This window comes from Pelodiscus sinensis, chromosome 24, assembly GCF_049634645.1.
Source record: "Pelodiscus sinensis isolate JC-2024 chromosome 24, ASM4963464v1, whole genome shotgun sequence".
In the NCBI taxonomy this organism is placed as follows: domain Eukaryota; kingdom Metazoa; phylum Chordata; order Testudines; family Trionychidae; genus Pelodiscus; species Pelodiscus sinensis.
The window spans coordinates 10,003,641-10,016,892 of NC_134734.1; the positions used below are offsets into that span (position 1 = coordinate 10,003,641).

Below are 13,252 nucleotides of genomic sequence, written 5' to 3' on the forward strand. Positions count from 1 at the left end.
ATTAAGGGTTGGCTTCAGGTTCAGCTGAATTCAGAGGGAGTCTTCCCCCTCCCCCTCCACTCTAACTGGAGCAAAGCCAGGCCATGGGGCTCTAAACATTAGCCATGGGCTAAGCAAACACTGCAGTGGGAAAAGGATCCCCCTGTACTTCTGGAGACAGCCTGTGATCTCCACCAAGCGGCTGTTGCACAAGCGACGTGGCCTGCCTTGAACACTGGAGGGGCCCAGCTGAGAGAACATGTACGTACACACACACACAAATCCCCAGCAGCTAAACAAAACCTAAGCCGGTGGCTCCTGTGACTGTAATAGACTAGCGTCACCCGCACGGTGCAACGAATCGAGGCAAATGGGTCACAGGCACAGTCTGGCGGAGCGACTGGATACGTGTTAGAAACCGGAGAGGCGTGTGCGTGTCAGTGGTACAGGCTCTGAGATGGGAAGGGGGGAGGGGTATGCAAGCTACAACATGACGTAACTGGTGTGTGTGTCGCAGATACAACCAAAGCTAATGGGGAGACAGTAGGGAGCTGTATTGCAAGATATGTTTTTATTAAAATTCAGGGGGAGGGGGAGTGTCAGATATAATGGAATTAAGACGAGTGCTGTGTTGCAGCTACACTAAAATATAAATGGTGGGGGTGTTTCTTCCCCCAGTGTACAGTCGGAGTTAATCAAGAGATGGTGGGGAGGTATATCAGAGCTACATGCTAATTTACATGTGAGGGAGGGTTCCCCGGGTACAGTCAGAAGTAATCACAGGTAGAAAAAAAGCACGTACTGAAGTAACCAGGCTGTCTAAAGTCAGGGCTAATCAAAGAGGGGGAAGAGAATATCACAGCTAGTTTGATGTAGCTGACGGGGGGGCGTGTGTCCCTGTTACAGTCAGATCTACTCAGAGATGGGAGATATGTATCACAATGAGAGATGTTAAAATCTGGGGTTTTGGGGTAAATGCATAACCACTGAAAATTTCAGTGGGTACATGTTTACACACGGGGGGGGGGGGCACATGTACCGGCTCCCACAGAGCCACCTCCCTCCCCTGCGCTGCTGCCTGCCCTCCCCCCCCACATACAGAGGCAGCAGCTGTGGGTGGGGCTTGAGTATAATTGTGCGTGTTAACTGATGAGCCTAGCCTCATCAGTCACATCCCTAATCAAAATTAGTCTGCTGTAACTGGGGAGGGGGAGTGTGTGCATCTGATATAGTCAAGTCTAGACAGAGGGGAGACCTGTATCACAGCTACAGTCTAACATATCTGAAGGTTCTCAAGTGCGGTCAGCTGAAGTTGGTGTGTGTCTTATTTGATGGAGAGTATGTTTGGGGTATGTTTTATGGACAGTGTGATGTTTCTGGGATGCATATCAGGTAGGGTGTGATGTTTCTGATGTGTGTGTGCACGTGTGTCAGTCTGACAAAGTCAAAGCATGTGTTTTGAATAGCATATGATATAAATGGAGGTACAATGTGCTTTAACTGATCCATGTGTGTGGCTCACAATACCATCAAAAGTAATTGGGGTGTATGCATTAGATAAAATAATATCATTAGGGTGAATGTATCAAGCACAGTAAGATATAACTGGGGTGTATATGCTAGATAAAATCTCATGTAATTGGAGCACATAGGTCAGGTACAATCTGACTATTGTGTTGTTTGTGCTGAGTACAAAGTGATGTCACAGGTGTTCACATCAGATGCGGTCTGATGTAATTGATTGGTATCTCAAAGACACAGTCTGATGTTATGGGGGTGTATATCTGCCATAATTGGAGTGTGGGTTTGTAATACACAATGATGTGTATTGGGATGTAACTGGGATGTGTATGAAGAATACAGTCTGATGTATGTGACAGCTACCACCTGACATCACTAAGGGGATACACAATGAATACAGTCTCATGTCACGAGGTGCACATACCAAGTGCAATCTGACAGCATGGCAGGGGAGGCGTCACAGCTGGGATGGAAATCAGGGGCTCCAATAACCCTCACTGTTACATCCATCCTGACCATGTCAGCCCCCAGCTGCAACCAGCACCAGTCAATCTAACAAATCCACAAACAAACAACACCTGGCCACACTAACCAGCTGTCCAAGGTGACTGACAGATCTGCTTCCTCCTCACTTGCCTGTCAGGACCCAAGAGCCAGGTCAGGCGGTCCCCATGACAACAGCCTATGATGTGGCAGAGACGTGCTCTCTAGGGAGGAGCATGTCACCCGCTGTTGCTGCAGCAACCGGCCCCAGAATCCAGGTCTTGGCAGCGAAAAGACCTTTACCCTGGCCAACTAAGGCTATTTCCAGCCCCTCCCAAGGCTCTCACAAACACACCCCTGAGCCAATAGGATGCAAGCAAGGGGATGTACTTCGCTCACCTGGGTACTCGTTTGCTGAGCTGGCTGGGAGGTCACCAGGCCCTTTCCCATGTCAACCCCTTGCTCCAGTTGAGACCTGAATTAAAGAAGCAACCCCTACAAAAATGACCTCCAAACAAAATGCCCCTTTAAAAAGAAGGGAGTGCTCTCTCTCACAAACACACACTGTACAGACAACCTCCCACAAACACACTGCACAGACACAAACCAACACACATATGCCCAAACACAAACAGTGCACTGACAACACACACTGTAAAACCTCCCACAAACACATTGTATGAACACACATACACATATTGTACAACCTCCCACATACACACTGCACAGACACACACACTGTACAACTTTTCACAAACACACATGCCACAGACATGCATTGTACAGACAACTTCCCACAAACATGTTACACAGGCACACACATGCACTGTATTAACATACTACATAAACACAAATGCACATGCTGCAGACACATACCAACTGTACAAATAGCTGCCCAAAACCAAACACACATGTATACACTGCAAATCTCTCACTCACCTACACACAGAGTACACTCACACCTGGCACAGACAACTCCTACACCCCATGCATTCACACACAATACCCATACACCCATACCAACCACCACACCTGACAATGCTATAGACATGGGTGTTGCTATAAACACGTTATCACATGGGATACAGTGTAACAAATGCAAACAGTCAAACACAGTTCCATAAGACTTTACACTCCATCAGCACCACACACAATAACTGACTCACATGCTGTATACACGCAACATAAACGCCCTTGCCAACACACCCAGATACATCCTAATTCACAAACAAACATTTGTAGGCCTACACCAGGGGTGGGGAAACTTTTTTGGGTAGAGGGCCGCAGACCCACAGAAAAATCAGTTGGGGGCTGCACACAAGTGAGAAGAGAAAAACCTCACTGGTATGTCCCCAGCTGAGGAGGAGAAAGACACTCCCCACATTTCCCTCGCATATCGAGCCTAGGATAGTAGTTTGTGTGTGCTCAAGCCCCATGGAGGGGCAGTAGGGAGGTTGGAAAATGGCACAGACTTCCCAGTGCTGAGGAGGACCCTGAGCCTCGGGGGCTGGATCCAGGCAAGCTGGGGCCAGATCCAGCACCAGGCCTGAGATTCCCCACCCCTAGCCTAAGCCACACACAAACTTCCCAAAAGTCTTTCTACACAGACACTCAACACACCTACCCCTATATGACCTCTACACTGGGTGCACACCCACTCTCCAAATACACAAACACACACTCATTCCTATGCTGTACACTCATACATACATGTATTCTTCACACACAAACACAACGTACCTGCATTGTACATTACCACATATTAGAATGTATGTTCGCAATCAGTCTATAGTGTAAAACACACTATGCACCAACACACACACAAAATCTAGGGTGCCCACACAAACATATTCATTGTACAAACACTCAAACTACTTGCAGGAATACTGACTGAAAATACAAATGCACATTTTTCACATGCTCCCTGTACAAACATGCTGTACACTCATTCACACATGATCACATCATACATACACAAATAGGTTCACTGACAAATACACCCACCATTACAGATATAGGCTCTATTTACATGCCCACTGTACAAACAAGGAGACATTTGCCAACACCCCCTTACCTGGCACACAAATACAACTTCAATCACAAACAGGCAAACATAGCTTACACATGAATGCTATACAATGGCCCACTTTGCAAATGAATACTCACACTGCACACACCCACATGTGCACACTAAGTCAGCCACTTATAAGCATACCCAGGGCACATGGACACACCCATTCTACACACACACACACACACACATTCACAAACCCACCGTACACATGCAAATCCACATCCGTTCACATCCACTCACCTGTTGTTGAAACACACACAAACATGCACTCACAAACATGCTTGCAAGCATATCTTGCATACGTGTGGCACACACACTCCCTCCCAAAAGGAGGCATATGTACATACACACATACATTAGTGCATGCACTCAAGATCAAGCACTCACTAGCCGATAGTGAACTGTTCTTGCACTAGGAGAGCTTCAGTCTGGGGTATCAAACATGTTGCAAACTAAAACATCTCAGCAGTTCACCATCTCATATGTCTTGGAATATCTTAAGCAGCTCTCTTTTGGCCGACAGCCGCCCTGGCCCTGGCCTTGTATCCAGGCTGATCTCACCATTAATCAGTGAGCAGCTGGATCACTCCAACGACAGGAGACCCGGGGTGCTGCAGGGAGTGGGCTGGGGAGCTCAGTAGGCGGCGCTCTGCACCAGCAGTGTGCACTGAGCCTGGTGCTGCAGTGCCGTGTGGAGGATCCATATATAAAACAGTAGCTTCACCCCAGAGCTGGCTGCATCTCAGCATTAAATGAGAAATCTCTAACCAGCCACTGCACCCCAGAGGTGGCTGCATCTCAGCTCTGAGCGAGGGTCCCTGTGTAAACAGCCACCCTGCCCTAGAGGTGGCCCAATCTCAGCACAGGACAAGGGGGCATTTTATCTACACCATGGGCTCTTAGAACATTTTGCATGTGCTAATTTTTAAAAGTCAAAACCATTCTCCATTCTCCCAAAGTTTTCAGTTGAGGAATTTTGCCAGGGTTTTGGTCCATTTGGGATTGTTGTTTTTTAAAAAACAGGGCCCTGTTGGCAGGGTTCTCAGCAACGGGGCAGTCAGGCGCGGGCCAGCTGCTGTTTCGCTGGGCTGTTTTCCATAGAGAAGTGACTTTTTCCTCCGGCTGCCATTAGCGGAGGAGGCCTGAGTCATAGGGCCTGGGGAGAGCAGGGGATGGAGGGAGAGAGGCAGGCTGCTGCCAGGCAGAGCGGAGATCAAAGGGGTGGAAAGGCGCCGAGGGAACCGGACAAAAGAGTGCTCCAGGCCCCAGGAATGTTTTGCCCAAAGTGGCTGCCAGCAGGAGCCATGTCTGGGCCCAGGGTCAGAAAAGAGGGACCGCAACGGTGCTGGGGAACAGAGATCTCCCTTCTTTCTCACCCTCCCCACAAACCGGCCCCTCTTGCAGATCATCCACTGCATGCACCATCTGTCCTCAGAAGAGCCCCACACCCAAGGGGGGCGGGGCACACGGGACGCATCTCCAAGGCAGGGCGGGGAGTCCTATAGGTCACAATAGGACTGAGTTTAGTTAGGTGGCTCAGATTAGAGCCAAAATTCTCCCACTTCCCACATGCCGACCCCACCAGTCCAGTTCTATACATGCACAATCATACCCACAATACACACATTCACACCCTCCATGGCACCACACAGACACGGTCACACTTGGCACCAAGCTCATGCCAACAGAACAGTGCCCAGTCACACACAAACACTTCCACACACATATAGCGCCACCCAGACACACAGCAGCAAACACAGTACTGCATACGCTCAGTCGCAGTTGGCAACCCCCACCAGCACACACCAGCACCGAGCACACAATCACACTTGACACTATTGCACTGAACTGAATCATATGCACTATGTGCGCCTACACAGTGCCAAACACACATGCACACAGATGCACAATACCATGCAGACATACATACCACACACAGATGCTGAACCACTTGGACACACATTCACTACACAGGCACACAGATGTGCAGTACTACACATACACACAGCATCACAGACCTACATACACTGCACAAGTGCATACACACAGCACCACAGACTCACAAGCATTACACACACAGAGATGTGCAGCACAGCACCCACCACACAGATGCACACACTACACATGTGCGCACACACTGCACCACACAAACCCACTGGCACCACATGCCTGCACATATGCAGTACCGCACAGACACACATATTACACATGCACAGCACCACCCAGACACACAGGCACCACACACACAAATATGCAGCACTACACATACATGCAACACTGCACACACACACGCAGCACTGCACACAATCACTCACTCTTGGCACACATATGTTCGCACACACAGTCCCACGCACCCAATCACGCTTGGCACCACACCCGCACGCCTGTATCTGGTAACGCATAGTCAGGTGCAGCAGTGTACACAGTAGTGTGTCACACATAGGACCAACAATGCACAAACATACCCAATGGCATACTCTCACACATACATACACAGTCACAAGAACTTGTTGTTAATATATTTCAAAGAAGAACCCCAATGTCAGGCCCCAGTTTGAGCTGCCCTTCACTCCCCCAACACCCATCCTCCCAGCAACAGTGCTGTGTGCATGAAGGGGAGGGGTGTAACAGGCCAGGGGAGTGTGCAAGTGGACTGGGCTGAGTAGAGGGTGTGACAGCTGTGTCAGTGTTTGAGGGGCGAAGGAGACAGGGCAATAGAGAGCCTTTGAAAGGGGATGTGTGCGAGGGGAACAGGGAAGTAAGGGTTGTAAGTAAGGGAATGAAGGGTGGTGAGGGTGTATGCATGAGGCGGTGTGAGTGAGGTCTCAGGCAAGAAGAGGTGTGCTTGGGGGGCGAAGGAGAGTAGGGGTGTGTATATGGGGTGAAGAGAGCATGTGAGGATGCAGGGGGTGGATAAGAGGTGTGTGCGGGGGTGAAAGGTGTGGTTATGAGAGTGAAGGGGGTGCGGGTGAAGGATGAATGTGTGGCGGGAAGGTGTGCGTGAGAGGGGGGCAAAGTGGTGAGGGGCATGGGACAAGACTCATAACAGGGGGCATGGGCATGCGGTGTAGCGGGTGGGACATGGCTGTAAACACCAGGTGTTGGGTGAAGGGAAGGGCTGGGAGGGGAGAAAGCAGTGCAAGGGAGAGGACTATAGGTAGGGGCCATGGAGCAGGGCAGTATATGATGGGCATTAGAGTGGAGGGGGTAAGAGTGTTTGTGAGGGAAGGAACAGTAGAAGTGGGAGAGCAGGGGCTACGTGGGGCACAGCATAGGTGGGAGTGTAAGAGAGGGTTGTACAGGGAACACATTGGATAAGGGTGTAGCAGAGGGGGGCATATAAGGGAGGGGGTACATGGGATATGGGGGATGCCAGAGGGAGAGAGCATGGGGCTGGATTGCAGCAGGCAGTATATGGGGTGCAGGGGGTGGGGGCGTAGTAGAGGTGGGATATAAGGACAGGTTGTAGCGGGGGTACAAGGCATATGCGGGGGGGGGAATAAGAGAGAAGGCTGCACGGGGCGGGCGGTGCACAGAGGGGACAGGAGAGTCGGCTACATGCGGGGGCGGCGAGAAGGATGAAGGGGGCAGGAGGAAGGGCTGCACCGGGGCTGGGGGGTCAGCAGGGCCGGAAGATTCGGGGGGCGGGGAGCTCTGCAGCGGGGGGGGGCAGGCAGAGCTGCCAGGGGAGCGGAACCGGGGTATTTGCAATGCAGAGGGCGCATTGGGGGGCCGGCACGGAATGGGGGAGCTTGAATCCCCCCGCAAATGCTCTGCTCCGCCCCACACCCTCGCGCCCCGCCGCCAGGCCCTGCCCCCCGCTATCGCCGCGGGAGGGGGGCTGGGCACGGCCCGGGGACCCGCCCCCCCACCGGGGTCCCTCGCTGGGGCCGGAGCAGGGCTGGGGGCGCTGCGGGGGGGGCCGGGCCCTACCTGCGCTGCGGCCGCTGGCTCCGGCAGCCCAAGATGGAGGCGCCGCCCCGGCCCGGCCCCGCCGCCGCGTGACATCACCCCGCCGGCCCAGCTACACCCCGCCCCGCAACACCCCGCTAAGCCAGCTACACCCGGTCCCGCAACACCCTGCTCCGGCCTGGTTACACCCTGGACCGCAACACGCCGCTGGGCCAGCTACACCCGGTCCCGCTAGAGCTACTCCCCCTGCTATACGCACATTGCACCCTGCTCGGGCCTGGCTACACCCCCCAGCCTGTCTACACCCTGCGCTGAAACACCCAGCTAAGCCAACTACACCCTGTCTCGCAATACCCTGCTCCAGGCCCTCACAACACCCTGCCAGCCCAGCCACACCCTGCCCCACAACACCTCAGGGCCTGGCTACACCCCACCCCACAGCACCCTGTTTGCCTGGCTACACCCTGCCCTGAAAGAGCCTGCTGGGCCAGATACTCCATACTCCACAACTCCCTGCCAGTTTCACTACACCCCACTGGCCTGGCTACACGCTGCCCTGCGTAATACCCCTTACCACAACACCTTGCCAACTCAGTTTCACCCCATCCCACAACAACATGCTGGTCCAGCTACACCCAGATCTGCAACACCTTGCTCTGAGCCTGGCTACACCCCGCCCCATAACATTCCTTCTGCAATAACCCACCTGTCTGGCTACAACCCACACCAAAGCACCCTGCCTTGGCTACACCCCACATCCTCACCAACCCATCTATACTCCCCACTTTGTCTGGCTACACCCACCCTGGCCGAGCTACACCCCACCTCATGATATTCTGTGTCGGGCCTGCACAGATAGAATTCTACACTGGGACTGGGTACACCGTACCCCAAGCCCAGGTACACCCTGCCCCATGACTTTCCACAGAGGCCTAGTTACACCCATGGCACCATTACATGCCCCACTATGCTCCCCTACACCAGCCCTGGCTATGCCTCCCAGTACCACTATATTTACACAAATGCTGCCACAGGCCCCCCTCCCCTCCCCGCATCCTGCTATATCTCGTTATACACTGGACCCGTCCTGGCTACACCTCCAGTACCACTACAGCTACATCCCTTTCACCAGTACACCCGACCCTGCATGCCACACAGGGCCCCACTACACCCTGTACAGAGCCCAGCTACACCCCCTGTACCACTACAGCTAAACATCCTGCTATTCCCTGTGCCACTCGCAGCTATATCCCCAGTATCACTACAGCTACACTCCTCTTAAACCCCATGCCAGGCCAGGATAGGTCCTCCAGTACCACAACTACACACAGACCACGACTTTGACTTTCTCCTGAGTGGCCACATAAATTCACAGCTTACAGAGAACAATGCATCTCCCCACTACACTTGTGACAGGCCCAACTACACCCTTGATACAGTTACAGCTACAGCCCTACACCCTATGCTGGGCCCAGCTACAGCTCCTGGTATTGCTACATCTATACCCCACTACACTCATTCCCACTACTGCTACACCGGCGCTACACCACACTACAACACCCTGCTATATCCTGCACTGGGCCAGGCTACAACCCTCCTACCCCCCCCCCCCCCAGTATCACTATACCTCCCTGACCACTCCCTGCCACTGCCACACCCTCACACCTCATTCCCCAAGCTATAGCCCCCAGCACTGCTACAGATACACTCCCACTACACTCACCCCTACAACTGCTACAATTAAACCCATGCTACAACCTGCTACAGCACCCTGCTGTACTCCATGTGGGTCCGGGCTACAATCCCACTACACCCCCAATACTACTATACTGTCTTGGCCATACCCTGCCACTGCTACACGCTTACACTCCATGCTGGGCCTAGTTGCTGCCCCCAGTACACTATAGCTACCCCATGCTACTTCCCTATACCTTACTACACCCCACACCTGGCCTGATTACACCCCTGGTTCTGCTTCAGCTACACATACCCCACTACATCCCCAGACTCCTACATCCTCCAGCTTACACCTTCCTACATGCTACACCTCCAGTACCGCTATAGCTACACTCCCTACTATACTCCCACACCTTGCTACACCCTACTCTGAGTCCATCTATACCCCTGCTGTATCCCATACTACACCCTGCAACATCCTCTACCTGGCCTGGCTACACCCCCCCAGTACCGCTACAGCTACACCACTCCTACACTTTGCTACACCCTACAGACCTGATTTCACTCTGGGTACCACTACAGCTATACTCCCCACAACAGTACACCATTCTATATGTCTATATCCCATGCTGTGTGTGGCTGCAGACTCCAGTATTGCTAGAGATTTACCCCCTGCTACAACTCATGCCAGGCCCAGATACATCTCCTGTTACCACTACACACAGCCTGATATACACCACGCCAGCCCTGGCTACAATCCCATTACACCACTGGGACTGCTATGGCTACCCTCCACATCCTATACCCTGCTACACCACACTGCAAATGGCTGTAGCCCCCTGTACTGCTATAGCTACATCCCCTACAATTCCATGCTATACCCTGCACTGGGGCCAGATATACCCCGGCTGTGTCTAGACTGGCAAGTTTTTCCGCAAAAGCAACTGCTTTTGCAGAAAAACTTGCCAGCTGTCTACACTGGCCGCTTGAATTTCCACAAGAACACTGACGATCTCATGTAAGAAATCAGTGCTTCTTGCGGAAATACTATGCTGCTCCCATTCGGGCAAAAGTCCTTTTGAGCAAAAGCTTTTGCGCAAAAGGGCCAGTGTAGACAGCTCAGATTTGTTTTGCGCAAAAAAGACCCGATCACAAAAATGGCGATCGGGGCTTTTTTGCGCAAAAGCGCGTCTAGATTGGCACGAACGCTTTTCTGCAAAAAGTGCTTTTGCGGAAAAGCGTCCATTCCAATCTAGACGCTCTTTTCCGAAAATGCTTTTCATGGAAAACTTTTCCGTTAAAAGCATTTGCGGAAAATCATGCCAGTCTAGATGTAGCCCCCTAGTATTACTATACACATTGGCTACGTCTACACTGGCCCCTTTTCTGGAAGGGGCATGTTAATTTCAGCGATCGCAATAGGGAAATCCGCGGGGGATTTAAATATCCCCCGCGGCATTTAAATAAAAATGTCCGCCGCTTTTTTCCGGCTTTTAGAAAAGCCGGAAAAGAGCGTCTACACTGGCCCCGATCCTCCGGAAAAAGCGCCCTTTTCCGGAGGATCTTATTCCTACTTCAAAGTAGGATTCCCCCCCCCTCACTTCAAAGTAGGAATAAGATCCTCCGGAAAAGGGCGCTTTTTCCGGAGGATCGGGGCCAGTGTAGATGCTCTCTTCCGGCTTTTCTAAAAGCCGGAAAAAAGCGGCGGACATTTTTATTTAAATGCCGCGGGGGATATTTAAATCCCCCGCGGATTTCCCTATTGCAATCGCTGAAATTAACATGCCCCTTCCAGAAAAGGGGCCAGTGTAGACGTAGCCATACACATCTTTGTCTATATCTCTCTCTGTGCCAGGCCTGACTACATCCTTTTGTACTGCTACAGCTACACCCCCCCACAGCTACAGCCTGCCATCTTTACACTCCCCACTATCCTCCCACTACATCCTGTACCAGGTCTGGGTACACCTCCAGTACTGTTACAGCTACAATCCCCACACAACACAGTTCTTACACTCTACTTTAGGCCTAGCCAAACCCCACAGTACGGCTTCACTCCATGCTCCGCTACATCCCCCACTACATTCCATTACTTGAACACACCTTGCTACACCCAGGACTCACACCTTGCCACGGAAACTTCCTTAAACTCCAGTACCAGCCCTGACATCACTTGACATCACCCCATGCTGGGCTACATATCTTGATACAGCTACACACCCTGCTATACTCCACACTACACTGCCTTCTACACCCCCAGTGTACCTCCCAGTACAGTTACATACTAGTACCAGCCCCGCTACAGTGTTACATCACTACACACCAGACGTGGCTACACCCCACTACCATTACACTCATTTATAGCCCCCTGCTACACCCCAAGACTGGCCCTGTCACTGCCAGGCTACACCTCCTGCTACATCCCACCAATGCTACACCCCGCTACTATACCCCTCTATCAGACACATACCCCTGTTAAATCCCTTCATGATACAATAAGATGCAGACATGGGCCTGCCTCACATACCCAGTAAGACATACACAGACATATACAATTGTCACACACACCTACATAACAAACCCAAGCCTGTGTCACATGTAACACACACACACAAACACAGGACTGCATCACACAGAGACACATGCTAACAAACATACACACAGAAGCCTGCATCATATGCACAGACACACACACACACACACAGAGGCCTGCATCATACACAGAGGCATGGATAGGGATACAAATGCACACAGACCTGAACCTGCGTCACACACCAAATAAAACAGATACGAGCGTTTGTCACACACATGCATAAACACACAGACACGAGCCTGCAACGCAAATTCACAGACACACACAGGTCTGCATCACTCACAGATAGACATGCATGCACAGCCCTGCTCAGCATCTGGTCCCCTCTTAACACAGACAGATGTACAGGATTGTGCCACATGCAAACATGCCCTAAGAGACACACGTAAAGCCTTCGTTGCCCAGATGTGGGCTTGGGTTGCACATATCTACACACAGGTCTTCTTCATACACATCAAAACACAAGGGCCTGCATTTCTCTTACGTAATATGCATGGGGCTACAGCACATGCATGGATCACGTGTACACACATACAAACACACACACAGGGCTGAAGTGTGCATGCGTACATAGAGGCCTGAATAACACACACACACAGATGTGGATTAAATGCACATACACAGATGTGTGCACACACAGAGGCTTGGATTGGGAACACCCATAAATGTACAAACAGACATACCTGGGTCTAGATCATGTGCACACACACACATTCTTAGATCTTGTGTGTATACACTGCCCTCCCCTTCAGGCCTGGATTGCGCATGCGCACACACACACACAGACAGAATGACCTGAACCATGCATTGCACACACAGCCTGCATCCATACTAGGGAGTTATTTCAAAATAACTCCCCTTATTTTGAAATAACAAGCGGAGCGTCCACACTACCAAGTCCGTTATTTTGCTTTCCAGGAGGAATAATGCTTATTTCAAAATAGCCTTAGTGTGGACACTCAGCTGCTGCTATTTTGAAATAATTGGCCTCCAGAGGCCTCTTACAATTGTAC

At 51.5% G+C, this 13,252-nt stretch overlaps 1 protein-coding gene across 5 annotated transcripts in view; it reads right to left on the minus strand.

Moving 5' to 3' along the window:
- The window catches only part of ZBTB4 (zinc finger and BTB domain containing 4), a 44,118-nt gene that overhangs the window by 11,722 nt on the left and 19,144 nt on the right, over nt 1-13,252 (minus strand). For 2 of the 5 annotated variants that reach the window (XM_075907732.1, XM_075907734.1), the window contains exons 1-2: nt 5,434-5,556; nt 2,383-2,458 (exon numbers count right to left, since the gene is read on the minus strand). The exons of 1 other annotated variant lie outside the window; for it this stretch is intronic. In XM_075907732.1, coding sequence (XP_075763847.1) covers nt 2,383-2,433 — 51 coding nt within the window. In that variant the 5' untranslated portion in view covers nt 2,434-2,458; nt 5,434-5,556. Of the gene's footprint in view, nt 1-2,382; nt 2,459-5,433; nt 5,557-7,990; nt 8,135-13,252 lie in introns of those variants that run through there. 2 more of the 5 variants (XM_075907731.1, XM_075907733.1) reach the window with 2 other exon arrangements.